Source organism: Zonotrichia albicollis, chromosome 10, assembly GCF_047830755.1.
Source record: "Zonotrichia albicollis isolate bZonAlb1 chromosome 10, bZonAlb1.hap1, whole genome shotgun sequence".
NCBI lineage: Eukaryota > Metazoa > Chordata > Aves > Passeriformes > Passerellidae > Zonotrichia > Zonotrichia albicollis.
Window position 1 is genome coordinate 15,506,876 of NC_133828.1, and position 18,122 is coordinate 15,524,997.

The 18,122-nt window shown below is 39.2% G+C and overlaps 1 protein-coding gene and 1 long non-coding RNA gene across 2 annotated transcripts in view; one reads left to right on the forward strand and one right to left on the reverse strand.

Annotated features, from left to right (window-relative positions):
• LOC141730436 (uncharacterized) overlaps window positions 1-2,103 on the forward strand; it is a 124,755-nt gene extending 122,652 nt beyond the window's left edge. The window contains exon 14 of the long non-coding RNA XR_012581930.1: window positions 1,657-2,103. This is a non-coding gene — a long non-coding RNA (uncharacterized LOC141730436). The remainder of the gene's footprint in view (window positions 1-1,656) is intronic.
• The window catches only part of CALCRL (calcitonin receptor like receptor), a 62,853-nt gene that overhangs the window by 21,801 nt on the left and 22,930 nt on the right, over window positions 1-18,122 (reverse strand). The window contains exons 2-6 of the mRNA XM_005486940.4: window positions 7,747-7,846; window positions 6,611-6,755; window positions 5,014-5,124; window positions 3,985-4,097; window positions 1,845-1,936 (exon numbers count right to left, since the gene is read on the reverse strand). Of these exons, the coding sequence (XP_005486997.2) occupies window positions 1,845-1,936; window positions 3,985-4,097; window positions 5,014-5,124; window positions 6,611-6,755; window positions 7,747-7,797 (512 nt within the window). The 5' untranslated portion in view covers window positions 7,798-7,846. The remainder of the gene's footprint in view (window positions 1-1,844; window positions 1,937-3,984; window positions 4,098-5,013; window positions 5,125-6,610; window positions 6,756-7,746; window positions 7,847-18,122) is intronic.

Sequence of the window (18,122 nt, forward strand, 5' to 3'; positions counted from 1 at the left end):
ATCTAGATCCTTAAATACCCTTCTGCTACTAAAAATACTTTAGAGGAACTGTACATCCCAAGAGAACAGCTTGCAGAGGACTTTCTTCAGCTTCCTTTGAATTTTGTAATTTCCTTTTATATTCAAACATAACCACAGTCTAGAAAATGTGGTTTGTGGGTCTGGATTCATTCCCTGTGGTTCTCTGAGGAAGGATGATCCTGCTCCCAGAGAAGAAAATCCCTGGATGGTGAGACAAACACGACACAGGATGGCAGCACAGCAGATCACCTGCTTTTGCAGTAAATGCCACAAGCAAAGATGAAATTACTTTGGTTTTCACATTATGGTATAGAAAAATCATGCTTGACTCTCTGTGAACTTATAAAATCATCTCCTACTCCAATTTCTTTTCTTTTCCCATGTGTTAAAGCATTTTTCCTGTCACATTAGAGATTTAGTCTGCTAAACTTTGTGACATTTATTGCAACAGTACTGTCCATTTTTATGCAAAATCAAAGTTCTTATGATGACTCAGAGTCATTTCACACATTGAGTTTGTGGAAGGAAAGTGAATTTGGAAAGAAGTGTTGTTTTTATAAATCATACAAAAGAAATTGATTGAAAACCAATTATATGTGTTCTCATGAAATGAGATCAGAAAAAACTGAAATGCCATCTTGAATAGTGAATTTTCAAAGGAAAGGCTACAAAGTTGAAACCCTCCTGTTTGTGGGGGATTTGCAGGAATGCTGTGGAAGCCTGGGGAAATAATGCACAACTAAAGTGGGAGTGCTGCTTTCAGACAGACTAAAAAGAACTTTGTTTCTTTTTAATCAGCTATCAGCTGCCTCCACCTAATCAAAGCCCACAGCATGGGAAGAGCAGCATCCACGAGCACTGGCAGTACCTGCTATTGCTATTGAAATGTCAGGAGGAAATGGAGGGAGGCAGCAGGGGCAGGAACAGGGGAGTGTGAGGAGCAGATGTGCAGTGCCAAGGAGAAGGTGTTTATGAAATGATTAAAGCAGGCTGACAAGGGCAGCCTGCTCTGGCCACAGCAGCAGCTGGCACAGGGAACAACTCGTCTTTATCAGCTCTGCCCATGTGGCAACACTCCTGGGTTCACCTTTCCACCAGGCCTCAGCAGCTTCTTAAAGGAAAAACAAAAGAAAACAAGTCTTTCATAGGGAAGAAATGAAAGTTCACCAAATATGAAGTAGTAAGACTAATTTTAAAAGGCCTGTGTATTGTATTACGAGCTGTTGGGACAATGGTGACACTGCTCAAACTTCCTTTCAAGAAGGTGACATAATTGTTAGTCAGCAGATGACAAGCCTGTCATACACAACACTGTGAATCAAAAAATGGGATTATTCTTACTATTTCCATTTCTACTGTAGCTCTCAGCCTTTCTTCCCTTACAGTTGCCATATTTTGTGAGTACCACTTTGGAATGTTACTGTACCTATCAAATGTCATCACTATTTTGGTTTCCACTTGCTCTTTAGTCCAGTTGATGCTTGGCATAACACAGAATCATAGAACATCCGGACTTGGAAGAGACCCACAAGGATCACTGCGTCCAGTTCCCAGTATCATACTGTCATTTATCACTAAAAAAATCTAGACATCACAAGCCCAAAATGAACAAACCTTTTCCCATTTCCTTTACAGCTTTTTGATTTTGGATTTCTCAGAAAAGAAACCTGCATTTTTGCTACAACATAAGGTGGAATGGCAAACCTATATCCTGGCTTTCTTCACCTTTCTGTTCCATCTAATTTTATTTGGATGGCTGGTGTTCCAAAGCACTGAAACCAGGTTTGTGGCAACCAATGATGGAGGATTTTAAATGTACTTACTTAAAATAAAAGAATATGCCAAGAGAAATCAGAAGTGATACAATTGAAAGTCCATGTCCAATGATGGCCAAGTAATACAAGTTCAGAGCAGTCTGCAAGGCAAAAACAAAGCCAAGTGATTCAGACAGAGCTACTGCTGATAAAGCACATATTTATACATCTCTTCTTGCAGTGAAAGTGATTTTAGTACTAATAAGGACAAAAAAAAAAACAAAACAAAACCGTTTCAGGTAATGATAGAACAAGTCTTTTCTCAGCATCTTCAAAGTGAGCTATGATTATGGTACTGGAAATTCAGTTTTTATTGAGCATTTCAGGAAGGGCATGAAAAAAATTGACAATGACTCAAAAACAGTGAAGACTATTATGTTAAATAGTCATAATTATGTTTCAATATTATGTTATGTTAAATAAGCCTGCTACCAATTATGGAATTATGAAACTCTGGATAGGTAAAAAAGGTTAAAAAAAAGGGACTAGTGATTTAATATTTGGAATATGTTAATGTTATCATTCATTCTTGTAGCTAATAAATTAATTTACTAATAAGATTTATCAGAAAGTAGCAAACCTTTACTTTTAGTCATGGAATCTGTCTTGCAAAAAACCCTTACTGCACCAAATGTAAGGGTATAATTTGGCACATAAGGAAAGGAAGATTTTCAGGTTGAACTTTATACTCACACAATAAAGCACAACTATTTGGGTTCCATAGGGAGAGTTAGAGCACATCCAAATGCTCACATACTGCAAACTCTGTGCATCTCGTGAACTTATTATTCCAAGTTAGAACAGAGTAATTGTAGCTTGCTATACATACTGACTTTTGAGATTAAAAAAAATGATAAAACGATTACAGGTAAAGCTTTAAGTAGCTTGTAAGATGACACAAGGGTAACGATGTGCACTAGAAATTTTATAATTACAATTATTTTTTTTAAATGAGATAGCTTCCTTTAAAAAAAAAAAACCAAACATCAATGCAATAGGTATGAATAGAATTTATTGTGAAATTCAGAAAGTGAACAATTTGTGAGTGAGAAAAATTGAGCATTACCCCAAAATGCTAAAATTTGATATGTATAAATGACAACAGCCATTCTAGGACAGGTCCATATCCTATATCACCTCCTCACTCAGTGCCCAACCTAGGCAGAGGGGCATTTTAAGGATTTAGAACACTTTAGAACAGGCACAAGAGCAGGGAGCTCTGCTGAGGGCAGTAAAAATGAGAATTAACAAAGCACAAGAGCCCCAGTTACTGCGCAGTGTCCCACCCACCTTCCAGGCACAGTGAGGAGATCATGCTGCTGAGCAAAACAACACACAACTGCAGCAAGGCTGTCCTTGGAGCTGTTATTCCATACAGTGCAATATTCAGATTTGTGACACAGTTGAAATATGCTGGCAAAACAGCCTGAGGGGAACCACCTCACTATTCACAAAGAGGGATTGTCATAGATTTGCTCATTTCTGAATAATATCCTCCATTCCCAGCACAATATTAGCAAGAATCAATGAATTATGGCAATTCTGCTAATAAAATTTAACTGCCATTACCAAAATCAAAGTCTTACAATTTGAGAAAAAGCAATAATAAATCCTCTGTAACCATCTTCTGCCCAATATGGTTTTTAGGGAAGTACCCTAAGGCATTCAAGAGCAATGGCGCAGGCAGTTAGAAATTATTACAGGTCAGATTTCTTGACACAGTCTGCTACTACTGAGCCCTTTAACATGAGGTCCAAATTAACTTATAGCCTGTCCTGGTCTGTGGTTTGTATTCCTGGTTCTTGGGAATTTACTGTTTCAATTTACTGCTTTTTCCCATGACAGAATGTTTCATAAACATAAGGAGTATTAGTGGACACAGAGCTGGGGAGCAGGGCAAAATGTGAAGTTTTGCCCATTGTATCCTCACATATCACAAAGTAACTCTAAGAGGTCATTTAGAAATTTTGTTTTTCTTTTTCTAAATCCTTTAATGGATGGGCATGTTCAAGACAAACTGAAGTCTATAAAAAGAGCATCCATACACAGACCCACATAATTACAGAGCCTACTTTTTATATATAGAAACTTGTAAAGATTCTCAGGTCAGTTTCTTGACGAGGGTACCACGCACTCATTCCTCTCCTACCTTCACTTTTTCATGAGTATAGCTATTGCACTGGGTGTAGTTTGTCCAGGTCCTGTTGCTTTCTGGGTGTCTGAACCAATTCCCATTTGGATCACAGATTTTCGTAACTTTTTCTGCAATCAAAGTTGACGGAACGAAAAACAAAAGAAGAAAAGTGAAAGAAAAACACAACAGTCAGCACTGAAATTCTCTTTCCTGATGCCAAGCATTTAATAAAGATTGGCAAACACATGACAGCTTTATTAATATGACTAGAGAGACTTTGCTTGTTACTACGAATTCTGAGAAACTTGAGGCCGTTGCTTTTGCTTGGCAAGGGCGAGCGATGATGTGATTCTCCTTAAGAAAACAAATAGATTTTCCCTCTCCAATCCATTAAGTATCAAAATACATTGAACTAACTGTTAGAGAACTACCATATGAAGTGACAAGAATATTTAAATGGCTTGCTTAACATCCAAGATGGAAACTGAATTAACTGACATCCTACCACTATAAATTAGTATTGGACAGGCAGGAAAACATAAATAGCAAAACTGCTCAAAGAACCAAACTGGAAAATTGCTGGAAACACAATGATTTCTATCATCAAATAGGCATGAAAAGACCCTGGGAAATACAAAGAAATCCATGACATTTTCCACATGCTCACAAAGCTTAGCCCATAGAAACAGGAAATTATTCAAAGTGGGAGAAACTCTTTGTTAACTTCAACTGTTAAACTGAGGTAAAGGAGTAAGTCATATTTCTTCTTGTCTGTCAGAAATGCTTATCTCTAAGAAGAAAAAAGTGTGATCTAACTTCAATTCCTACTGCTAATCTACAGAACCCCTCAGGGACACAGCTCAGGAAAGAAAATAACTAACTTGTCAGTTTTTGATGAGATAAAAGGAAAATGCAAATAACAAATTTAGAGTTTCTGAAATCTTGGAGCACTAATGACTTGAGCGAGGCAAACAAGAGACAGCAAGCCCCCAGACTCTGATTTCAGTGAGAAATACATTGATGTAGAAGCCCATGCACTCATACCTGATGGGTTGAAATCCTGAAAGTAGTCAGGACAGCGCTGCACCGACACGGTTCCGGCAGCAACGTCACTCCAGCACAACCAGCCATCCCAGGTCCTGTTGCAGTAAGGACCTGCAAACAGACAGAGACTGGCAATAAAATAACTCTTGATTCAGAATGGTCTTTCAAAGGTAAGGTGTAGGACTGGGTAAGCTAGGTTTGCAGCAATGGGGGAAAAAAGAGAAAAGATTTGGCAGTGGTTGATTAAAACTTCACTTAACAGAGATAGCAGTTCCTTATACATACATTTCTTTGAACACATTTCAAAATCTTCTCTCCTTCGCTTTGAAATGGCTTACATCTACATCTGGCAAACCTCAGATCTAGAACATGGTGGGCAAAACCCCCTAAACTGATTGATACTAAATAATGTACCAAGAGCCTCACTCTTTCAAAGACTGCTTTACTGGATTTATTTCTATTTTGGATGTGCACCAAGCCTGTACATGTGTTTGCTTGTTCATAGAAAACACAGAAGCCAGGAGAAAGGCTGGCTGGGAGGCAGCCCCAGCTGCTCTGCCTCAGGCTGGGCTGAGCCTGCAGCAGCCACTATGGACAAACACTTCCATTAGTGCCCCAGGAGCAGGGAATGCAGTGTCCCTCAAGAGCCTGTTCCAATGCCTCATTGCTCACACACATTTCAACATCTAAATAAACCTCCTTGAGAATGAGCTGGCATTTTACAAACAGCTTCCCTCCCAAAAGTCAATGATACAGTCATTCTGTGGGCCTCCCTACAAATTTCAAGATGTTTTTATTCTTTATGAAGAGTTTCAGTTTTCTTTTAAAGGCTGATTAACGTCCCCATCTCAAAGGCTGCAGCTCTCAAATGTCCTGTCATTCCTCCTCATGTGAAGATTTTCCAATTTGTGCAGATCATTCTGAAGCTGTGAGGCCCCTCATGCTGTGGGCATGAACTTACACTGCCATGTCTGCATCCAGTCCTGAACTCCAGGCACTCAGCTCCTCGAAAGAATCATTTCAGAGGTGAAAAACCTCTTTGTAGAAGAACACAATTTCATCTTTCCTTGCCTCAAAAGCCACTCAGCATTTCCAGAAGCTTCCAAATGAATACAGCAACAGGTGGGGTGGCTGAGGTCAGCTCTGAGTGACTTATCAGGAAAAGCAGTAATGACACCAGCACAACCCTCAGAGCAGGGAAACGGTGTGGAGCAAGATACTTAAAATTTTTAAAGGCAGATGTGACCAGGCAGACAGAGATATAAAAAGAGCACGAAATGAAATGAAATAAGGTGGTAAGATTAATTAGTCATGATTTTTTTACTGTAGATATCTACTTAAATTAACATTTTCTTATTTCATCAGAAAGAAAAGCTTTGTGTTGCTTCTGAAGTGGTGCTATGGGTCGATAGCATAACATATTACTTCATGCATCCCAAAGTGATGTTTATAAAAAAATTGGGAAAATAATGTTACAACCTAAAAAAAAAGAATTGCTAACAAGATAAGAAATTAATATAACTACAGGATCCTGAATTACTGTAATAATATCTGTTGACAACTTATTAGTAAAACCTCATGAGAAAGCAATCTCTACCTTCTTTCTTGTGAATAGGGTCTTGCATGATCTTCTGGTAGCATTCATACTGTGCTGTCATGATTTTATTCCTTGTAACACTGAGCTGGGCAAAGTCCATTGAGGAGTTCTGCTGTCCCTCGGCTGGAGAAGCAGTGGCAAAGAACTAAGAGGAAAAACACTTATTTTACCAAATCACAAGTACAAGCTCCAACATACACTTTTTCAACATCTATCTTTTCAAATATTGTATATTAAATATTATTTTACTGAAAGAGAGTGATCTTTCAGTCTTATTACTAACAATATGATTTTATGTTTTTTCTGGTAATTCTTACTACTGAATCTTGATAAACATCTCCTGCATGAGCATAGGGTAGGAACAATTGGCAAGATTTGTGAATAGGAATGGCAACGTGCATAGAAAGCACTGAGACAGTCAGAAGCATATGAACAGCTTTAGTAAAACCCAGTGAAATACATCTAAATTTAATCTAGAAGACATTTCAATCAAGCCCAAATGATCCTTTACAAAAAAAGACCTTCCATATATTTTTTGCACTGAAGCATTTAGCTTGTTCAGAGCTGTTTGATCTCTCTGTAGTCAGGTGAACCATAAAGTTAGCCCTCAGAATAGAGAATGTTATTCAAAAGACAAGACATCCACTTTGATAGTTATTAAAATTAAAATAAAAAAAAATCTTTAAAAAGTTAATCTTGACCATAACTTGACCTTTTAAGTGCATTTTTAATAGTAATTAAATATTTTATGGGAAGTTACTAAGCTTCATAGAAAAACAAAGCTGCAGACTGAAATACAGTACCACTGTTGTACAAGGGATGAAATTACAATTTCTGAATCTCAGTTTTCTCCTCCTCCTCTTCTTGGAGTCTGCAGGATACTGCCTCTGTGTAAGTTGTCCACTGCTACTGTTCTGAGCCAGCAGAGAATATGCTGGATTCAGCACAGGTAAAAACTACATCTGTTCCTTTGCCAAAGGAATTTAACAGATAACAGAAGATAAAGATCCTGTTGTGCAAGAGCTACATCTGAACACAAGATTAGCCCTTTCTGTGCTTCCATATTAATAATTTCTATGATACCCTCTACAGGGTTGTTAAAGCTGGAAGTGATTTTAAAAATTCATAAGACTTACCACAGTAACCAATGAGAAGAGCAGCAAAAAAGTGATCCAGATTTTTGTCATTTTTAGATCTGGTGCAGTCAATCTTATGTTATAGCTGAATGAACTCAAACTGCAGTAGGAGAAAAAAGAAAGGAAAGAAATTTAGGAATTAATGAAAGCCAACACTGATAAAAGAGTTTTACATTTTATTTCTGAACAAGAACAGATTGATGGAGGTGCTCTCCATTTCTATTCATGCACAGTGATGCCATGTGAAATACACAGGGATGCACCAAAACAAGGCACTCAGTTCCTCAGTGCCTCAACCAACACTTTGGGGGTTTTGTGCCCGGCTACCAACCCCAGAGCAAACAGCCCCAGACACAAATTGCACTCTGGCCATCTCTGCCTTTGGGAGCCCACAGCAAACTGCAGGTCAGTTCCCTCAAATACACTCGGACTTTCAAGCACACACATTTGTTTCCCATTTTCTTCAGAGCTCCTGATATTTAATTTTGCCATTTCTGGAATAACTGATCTAGTGAGAAGCCACTTCATCCTGAACTTTCAGCCTTGCAAGGATGATAGCAGCAATGCAAGAATTCATTGTGAGCTGTAAAATAGTTTCTGTATCTGCAGAAGATGTAGTTTATCTGTCATTGGAAGAAAACACAAATACCCAAGCCAGGTATGACCACCGTACACTGCAGACTCTTCTTGGAATTGATTCTTGAAGTGAAAATTTCACCCAAAGCATCAAATATACACAATTATTTATGAAGCACATAGACCATCTATTCAGTGTAACCCTGCCATGACTACTGCCTCAAGAGGAAGGGAAATGTCAAGGAGTTTTGCCTTTTAATATTTCAGTGTCCTTGTCTTTTAATATTTCAGTGTCCTGAAGTATCCTGAGAAGATCACAAAGCTGAGCCTTGAACTGAGAAAAGGCCTTTTCTGATTGCATTGTGGCAAAAGAGCTCTGCACGCTCAGTTTAGTTATTATGACTACACCACATTTCAAAACTCCAAGTATCTCACTGCAGCAGCATTAATGAAGCTATTCTCAGCTGAAATAAAAGCAGTAGCTGAGAATAAGCATGTGCATGAGCTTAGCTCCCTGGTACAGATGAATTCACTCCAGCTCTCGGGATGTGATTTAAGACCCAATCCTTGCACACCCAAAGTCCTCACCCAGCCCAGAGAGCCCAGAGCACCCAGAGGGCAGAGGGTGCTGTGCCACACACAAACCTGCACCCTGGCCAAGCCACATCCCCCTCACAGCACCCCTGCTCTGGCTCTGCAAGTTTTCCCTTCCAGCAGTGATGTGCTGTGAGAGAATGGGGGAGGACAAACAATTGGCTGTACGCTGGCAGGCAGAGATTATGGCACAAAAAGCTCATTTCACCCCTGTCCCAGTCACAAAAAGCAAACATTCAACATCAAACTCTTCTGCTTTTATGCTGGCACTGGGTCCTCTTGATACAACTAGAGTACAATACACAGCTTCTTGCAGGACATACAAACTACTAAATATGAAATCACTGCTGTTTATTGCACAGCCTGCTGCAAAGACAAGAAATATCTTGAAATGTAAAATCAGCTATGCCTGTTTAACCCAGACTGAAGTTGTATCCATAATCTTCCTTCTATTTTTACCAGTGGCATGCAATCCTGGAACACTGCTGCAAATTGCACAGGTGAGGCTCTGAAATTCAAATCTGAAGGATCTTAAAACACTTAGAGGAAGACCAATTAGCATGTATGAAATATATCCTTGGTTTGAGCTACTAATTGCCTGGAAAATCCACATGATAAGAACTAAAGTGAATAGATAATTTTAAAGACCTTGATCTGCTAGCTAAAGAATAAATTTAAATATCTTTGTGCAATGACTGAGACTTCACTAAAACCAGGTATCTAAAATATATCTAAATTAACAGAAGGGCAATATGAGCTCAATTCTGCATGAAAACTGGGGGCAAGTGTGATTAATTCAAACTTATCACATGTTTTATTCATTTACAGCTGTGTCTGTTTTCCTAGGGGAAAAACCCTGACCTTCTAAGGAAATTGGAATTAATAACTTACTGTAAAGTAATTCACCAATATTTTCTCTCCCAAATATGACAAAGCACATCTGTGCAGGGTTAACCCACAAAATGATGCACACAGGACAAGCCAAGAGATGAACCACAAGTAGAAAATAGCAACAATAATTTAGTGTATGTTTTTCTATACATGTGTAGAAAAACAAGAGTTCAAAATAATTTTCTCTACAATATTTCCAAAAATCATTATGCTAAAACAAATGTTGGATGAAAAATTTGATGCGTGTTTGTATATTGCTCTCACTTGTTTATTTTAATTTATCTAGAAGATACAACATCATATAAACAAAGGCAGAAATGATCTGCTTTGATTCAGAGTCCAAGTTTATTTCTGTTTCACAATATCAAAAGTCATCTCTTAGCTCAGTTCCTTTGGTCCCAGTCTTTTCATACCTAGTAGTTCTGTAGACATTTCCCATCAACTGCTCCAGTATCTGCTGCTAAATTATTAACTCTTCCCAGGAGATGTCAAGTCAAGCCTATAATGCACTCTGTGCTTTCCACTCATTTCTCTCCGTTGCTAACATATATAGAGAAAAAAAATCTTCAACCACTGCCCTGTTCTAGACATCACTACTTATGGACTGAATTACAGAATGCAGGATGAAGGTCATTCAGATGCCTCTTTGAACTGCAGGAAAGCATTTCTTGCATCACTACGTGAATTCATTCACTCAACATTTATTCCAGTTAGTCTGAACAAGACCTTTCCAAGGAAAATTAAGAACTTTCTTAGGGATGGACAGCAATATATTCCATCGACTGAGGCAGCAAGCCAGTGCTGCTAAGAAAGTCAGGCTGATTTATTAATCATCTGCTCTGATGAGACACAAACCAAAACTAATTCTCTGGAAGTTCTTTCCCTCTCAGAACTGGGAGGTATTAGGCACACCAGAAATTAATAGTGAAAAGAGACCATTCTTAGGTTTCCTCACATAATGGTGCTTCCCAAGTTGTTCTGCTGTTGTATATCTGACAAGTCCATCATGGGGCAGAGAAAAGAACTGTATTGGACTGAGATTAACCTGAGTGTCTTGCATGAATCCCTTGACTCCACTCAGTGACAGCGGGAATCTGCACAAAAGCCAGTAGGGTTGGGATTTACAAGGCAGGCATTGACTGAAACTGAGTCTGGCAGACCTCTGGCTGAAGTATTTTCCCACTAAAAGGCACCATCAGAGAGAAAAGAATGGGGAATTGTAATGGTAAATCAGATCTTTCAGATCTTTGAAATATCATTTTTATTTCTGGTGCATGTTTGTGCACTTAGTGAAGACTGGGATAACTTAAAGCAAAACAACAACAAAAAAGGAGCTGCCAGTAATGATACTGCCAAGGCCTAGGCTGTGTTTGTCACTGATAGCAGTGACACCTACTGCAGAATGAGGAATTAAAAAGGAACTGCAAGCTGGACTTAGCCAAAATAGTCACTGGTATAGCTTTAACAGATGTTCCCATTTCTCTTCCTCCTGCTTTCTCTACAGAGCCATCCTGCCTCATCAGCTCTTTCTACTTTTAACTTTTCCCCGTCCTCCCAGGAATAAGTGGCACCCTTGCTGAGCTCCAGACATTTCCCCTTTCAACCATACAGTAAAAGGGTTAAAAAAAGCAGCCATTAAAAAGAAAAATAATAATTTTTTTGAACTTGAAAACCACATTTTGTAAAAAACAAAAAACACAGGCAGTTTCCACCCCAAGCAGTTCTCAAATCTGACTTCAAGGGAGAATACAACTCAGTGAGAGTGGGACAGGAGGGAGAGCCTACTTATGGCACTGCAGGCCCATCCAAAAATGCCCAAACATTTTTCACTAATTGGTAATCTTTAATGTGCCCAGAAACCAACAACATAACCATTCCCAAAGACAACAAAGAGAAAACCACAAAACTTGTGCAGTGTAAATTATTTACTTTGCAGTGTGTTGCAACCCTGTAACACTGGACTTGAACATGTTTGCATACAGATATATAACCTTCATCTGAAAGTGGGGTCAGGATGGGTATTTTCTTGGCACTTTGCTACTTCTGGTTCCTTTTGGAGGGAGGCATACAACTTGAAGTATTTAAAACCTCAGGCAGTGTTTGGTTGTTTCAGCCCAACATAAAGGCAAAAACAAGTTGGAAAACACTTTTCAAAGTGTCCCTAATTTGAATTTCTGTTCAAACTGCACTGGCAATAAAAAACTCCCCCAAACCAACAAAATTAGTAGCCTCAAATGGAATTCCAGATAGATCCTCCACATTTTCCCTCACACAAACTTTCTGGGAAATACTTCTCTGACTAAATGGGCTTCACAAGCGGGCAGCACCAGCCAAGCAGTAACACACACCAGATCCACTGAGTCCTGGACATGGGCTGCAAAATCTCCACACTTACATTACACAACAATGCAAGGCAGATTGGAAATCTTCCTATTTGGGTAATCTGCCTTTTTTCTGAGGGAATCACTTCTGCCAGGATTTGAACAAACTGCTGAATGGTATCCCATAATTGCTCACAGCTGTATGTGTGGGAAATACTCCATTCTCCTGATAATTATGGAGCTTTAAAGTAAAGGTAAATAAAATACAACATTCTCCCTCATAAAACACAAACATTCTCTCTCTACCTTTCTTTCCTAGAGCTTCCCCTAGGAAGAAGTTGTGGCACAACGGCATTTACTGTTTCTTGGGGATTAAAAGAAATAAAGAGACACAGAGGCATATCCCAATTTATCCCTGAGTTATTCTGCAGCACCTTCCCTGTGCAGGTGGCATTTCAGCTCAGCAGGAGAAAGTCCTCACTGTTTAACTCCTGGGCCATGTGCTGTGCTGGGCTCATGGTGCAGGTCTGTGCAAGAAGGAAATTTTGGACTGGCACACTGAGATGTTCCACAGCTTGCATTCTCTTTATTAGCACACTTTTTGCTTTTGCATCACTCTGGCTGCATGTCAGAGGCCTCACAGAGATTGCAGAACCATCTGCATATGAGATTACACAGATTAAATTACTCCTGGGTGCTTCTTCCCATGAATAGCTTTTGGCAGCCATTCAGATACGTTTTGTCACCTGCACCCAACAGAAATTACTAGCAGTAATTGGCAACACTCGTGGCCAGTTCCAATAACACCTAAAGTTGCAAGAACCTATGACAGTGATAGTGGTGCTAGTTTTCCTCTGTCTTCTGACACTTCTTTTAAGCAGTTCACAGGTGAGGATGACACTGCAAGTTATTCTGAGGAAGTCCAGTTAAAATCCAAACCAACCAAAAAAACCTGAGCAAAAAGTGCCACCACAACAAAGCTCTCCAAATAAGATTTTGGAGGAGGGAATGTCTACAAGGTTTTTCCCCTGGCATATTCTACAACCCCTGCCTTTGGTCAACATTACTCCTCTCCACACAGCAGACTGCAGAGCAGATTTTTTGTGATTTTATCCTTCACACCAATTTTGGCTCTTTAAAACAGGATTTCCACTGATAAAAACAGTAAGAGTATTTCCTCCTCGATTTTACACTGAAAAGTCTTCTCTTGGCCCTTGTGCTTTCCATTCCACCCCTATAAATTATGAAGGCTCTGTCTCTCCTTGTCCAAAGTTATGAACTTCCTACTGACTTCAGGACACATGAATCCAGGAGTAGAGATGGTGCACTTCCATGTGGAAGAATGGCCAGGACTCACTGAGGGTCACAGTTACAAGCCAGCAGGGTATCTAACCCTGCCAAAGAGATGCAGCATAGGAATTTTAAAAATATTGATGCAAAGTAAAATTATTTGTGTCTCCTGAGAAACTAGTTGTTAAAGGAAGGCAGGAGAGGTTCTGGCAAAATAAAATCTTTACCAAGAGACTGCTGGGGCTTTGCTGTCAAGATATGCAACTGTGATTTCCAAGAGTTTATAGCTCTTAATGCCTCCAGTTTGCAGTGCTATTTGACTACTATTGTGTAAGCACACAGTTATCCTTATTTTACAAGCTTAACCCTTTCTACCCCATAGCCCTAACCCAGCTGTATCTTGTGCTTAAAATCCATCAGCATAGCCACACACATGCTGCCAGGCAGAACTCACCATGTTCACTTCAGAGTTCTGGGAGCCACAGCACTGAAATTCCAGAGCAATCACTCAAACACAAAGCAACTTTAAAGGGAGGCTGCTCTGCTGAATGAAGTTATCTGTAAAAATCCACTACCAAACATCCCAGAAACAGCTATTAACAGAAAGGAAGGTGCTGGCAGAATAGTGAATGATCAAATTATAATAGCTGATGGATCAAGGTGATTTAGTTTCGGGACTTCCCTTTTAAAACTTTTTAAAACTGTATTATATTCCTGTTACAGTAATTTTAAAAATGAGTTTGAAATATATCCAAGTAAACTTCCCTGAAATTTTACTTCTTCCAAAACCACTGCTGTGATGTGGCATGGATCTTCCAATTGACATGCTATTTTAAATAAAAGGGAATAGCTCATTAGTTCTTTTCCATGGATTTCATGCCATTAACAAGCTGGAGAGCTCCCACATTGTTACTAGGTATATAAGTGTAGTTATCTAGATACATTTATATGTATGGTACTCTTAGACATAGGATTTAATTTTAGGTAGTCCTGGCAGCAGCAGAGAGATGCAATGAGTCTCATGGTCCACTTCAACTTCAGAAATCCTACAATATATGTGAAAAACACAGTATAGTCCTCCAAGGAAAATCTCTCCCCCTTCAAGCAAAATTACTTCTGTTTTGAATTAAAGCAAAGGCAGTATGAATTTATGAATTGATCAGACAGACCTTAGGGCTTGTGGAACAGCCCTGGTTGAGATGCTGCAGTGGGTTTTTCCCCAGCCACTGCTGTTTAAGAGCTGCAGAGCCTGCTGCTGCTCTGTGTGCCCCTTTCAGGCAGTGCCTTTTTTATCTGAATGACTCTGCTTGATGCTGTTTACCAAGTAATGACCCAAAAGGGATCCAAAGGTTCCTTTGTGAAAATGTTTACGACATGAAGGAATTTTCTCAACTGGCTGAGTTCTAAAAGTTTTTTTGTTATTTCTTCATTGACACATGCTAATTTTACAAGAACAGTATTGCCACAGTTCAAAGACTTTTCTCAAGGTCAGAACAAGGCAATGGGAAAATGGGCAAAGCAAAATGTACCAGGACTTTTGTTTTTTTCTGTTTGCCACTCAGGCTTTTTCTCATTGGCCCCAGCCCAGTTTGGCAGCTGAGCACATCCTATGAAACTCACAGGTTTTACACCAGTTTCCTTTGGATTCACATTTAGAATCTAAATGTGAATTCAGAAAATTTAGAATTTAGAAGTGTGAATATTTATGCACAAATATATTATCACTCAGTTCTAAGTAAAGCGATAAAGTTTCAAAATACAATTTTTAAATTAAATATTTAATTTTCAGGTGGCACAGCAGCAGCTCAGAGCAGGATGGGGAGGGAGCAGGTGGCCAGGAAAGGGAACTGCTTTTGCCAGGATAAACAAAGTGCTGGTGCAGCCAATACATCAGAACCGGTGTCCAGCTTTGGGTTCACCTTTGGTCAATGACTTGACCAGAACTGAGGAACAAAATTTAGCAATAAACTCTTCATGGAAATGTCAGAAGCACTATAGTCTTCTAATTTGGTCTTGAACTTCTTTCTTTTACTTAAAAATCCCAAACAACAACAACCAAATAAAACCCCAAAATGCAGGACAGAGAACTAAAATATCCCCAAGGCAGCTTTCCCTGGCAATGATTTTATTTTGGCTAAGGATGAAATTTCAGATGGAAAGTTCATGCCAAATATTTAAATTTTCTCTCATTAGATATTTCTGATGCATTTACCAAAAAAACTTCAGGTAAATTTAAGGCAACTTTAGAAAAATTCAGTTTGGTGTACTTATTTAAAACTAAATAAACCACCAGTTACTTCAAAGCCTTTACCAGGTCAAGCTAAGTCACCACAGTTCAGAACATTTCCTCTTATATTTAAAATTTCACATGCCAGAAGTCAAAAGTGCAAGCTCTGGAATATTTCACCCTTTGAATATTAGACAATACATGTTATACTGTGCTAAATTATCAAAACTTCTAATCCACCCTGTAGAAAAGCCAAGAACAAGCAGCAGCCAAAACCAAACTTTGGAGTTCTAGTGGAGAGCAGCTTGCCTCCTTTGCTTTAATTAGATACAGATATTCCCCATCTTTCCTATGTCTTCGCATCACTAAAATAGCAATTTAACAGCAAATGGTTTAAGCTGGGCTCACACAGGCTGTAAAGGAGGCTGTGAGACTCCAGAAAGTTAAACCAGAGGTAGTAAATCTGAGCAGTATGGAAGGAAATAAGGAAATTACCTTCCGTATCCTTTTCTATGCCTGCAAATTGGTATATGCACCTGCTGAAGTCCACACAGAGGAGGGCAAAGGCTTGGAAATTACCTCTAAGGGCAGAAATGATGGATGCACATCCCCAAAGGGCAGGCTAAGAACACAACAACAATCACTAAGCTTTTCTCTTTACATTTTGAACCGGAGCCTTCTTTTTTATCATATATACAGGGAGATATTTCTCTTTCTCCTCACAGACTAACTGCAGAAAATCATGCTCAGGCAGCCATAAAGTAGGCAGTGATAGAAGGTTTTCCCATCCTCTGCCCACATTTCCTTCTGAGATATTGCTAAAGCAAATGGCACTTTAGATTAACATTATTTTCTGTCAATCTGAGTTAACATTAGCTTTGCCAAACTGACAAAAGCATTACCCATGGTTGTTTCTAAGTATTCTAAATGGGAATTACCTTCAGCTCCATCCACACCCACAGGAATATCAACTTAAGCAAAACTCTGACATGGGCAAAGCATCTGGGAGAAAGAAACACTTTGCTAGAGATGTTGTCAGTTTAAAAGTCAATTACAGGATCAAGGCAATTAACTAACCAGCTTAACAAAATTAGATCCATAAAACAGCAAACTGCTACCCTCTGGCTGCAGTAACCCCTCTCAGTATTCCTCATCTTGATCTGGACACAGAGGGCAAAAAACAACTGGCACCAGTATAAATAAACTTGAGAGTCTCAGCTTGTTTTGCTATATACAATGCCCCAAAGGGCATTTATGACTGTTTGGACAGGCAATGCCATTTTCAACCACCTACAACATGTCTGAGTGTTGATCTTTATGAACTATCATTGTCAATGTGCACTTACTTTTTTAAAAGAGTAATTTCTTTTTTGCCTGAGCTCAGTCTTTTAGTCTAAGTAGAAATCTATAGCACTAAGTAGAAATCTTTAGCATTAACTGAAATAATATATTTCTATATCTTTTCTGAAATAGCACTTAGGCAAAATTTCTTCCACCTGAAATAGCGTATAATTCTTACCCGAAAATAGGAAGCTAAGCCTTTTCTAATTTTCAAATTTTTCCAGCAATTGCATCTTGAAGCCTTAATTCACATTTTGAAATACTAAAGGGCAACCATGCTGAAAACTGGACAAGCACAAGTCTATCTACTTCAGCTGACACCCTGTTCCATTTTCATGCTGTGAACAGAGAAGGGATTCTGTGCCACTGAAACCATCCTGCTTGCAGAGCTCCTGCTGCAGTGAAAAGTTTGAACTAGCAGTGGCTGGGGGAGCTGAAAATTTGTCTGGCACAGTCTGACAGCCAAAGAAACACATCTGGGGGTCAGCAGGGCCCTCCCTGCCATGCCTGGAGCCGGGGCAGTGCCACATCCCTCACTTGTGCAGGCTCTGTGTGCCTGGCTCTCCTCAGGCACATCCCGTCTGCATCCCACACCATCACAGAAATCCCTGCGCTCCCTGCCAGGCAGAGCTCTGCTGACAGTGCCAGCTGCAATCTGTAGGAAGCAGTGTGAATGTTTCCATGAATTCAGCTGAAGATCATATGCTCAGGGTGTGGCCGTGGGAAAGACCAGTGTATCTTACACACGGTCCCTGAAGTGCAATTAGTGTTCCTTTAATTGCAAACAGACTTTTCCATATCCTTTTGCAGCATTCCACCCTCTCTTACCTGAATGAAAACCAAAATAAAATGCTGTGGACGTTAAAAATGGTACATAAATCAGACACAAAAAAACTCTGCCTTGATAAACTGGAGTCTCACTTGGACAAGAATATCAAATGTAATAAAACATTACAAGTTTATAACAGTTTGTAATAAAACATTACTATTATAGCTATAGCAGAGGAATGTGCATCAAGCACAGTTATTCTGGTCATGAATTGCATACAAATTTTATTTGCACATAAATATTTACATTTAAGGACATTTTCTCCCCTCCAGATGTAATAATAACAATAATATAAAAGGCAGGAAAT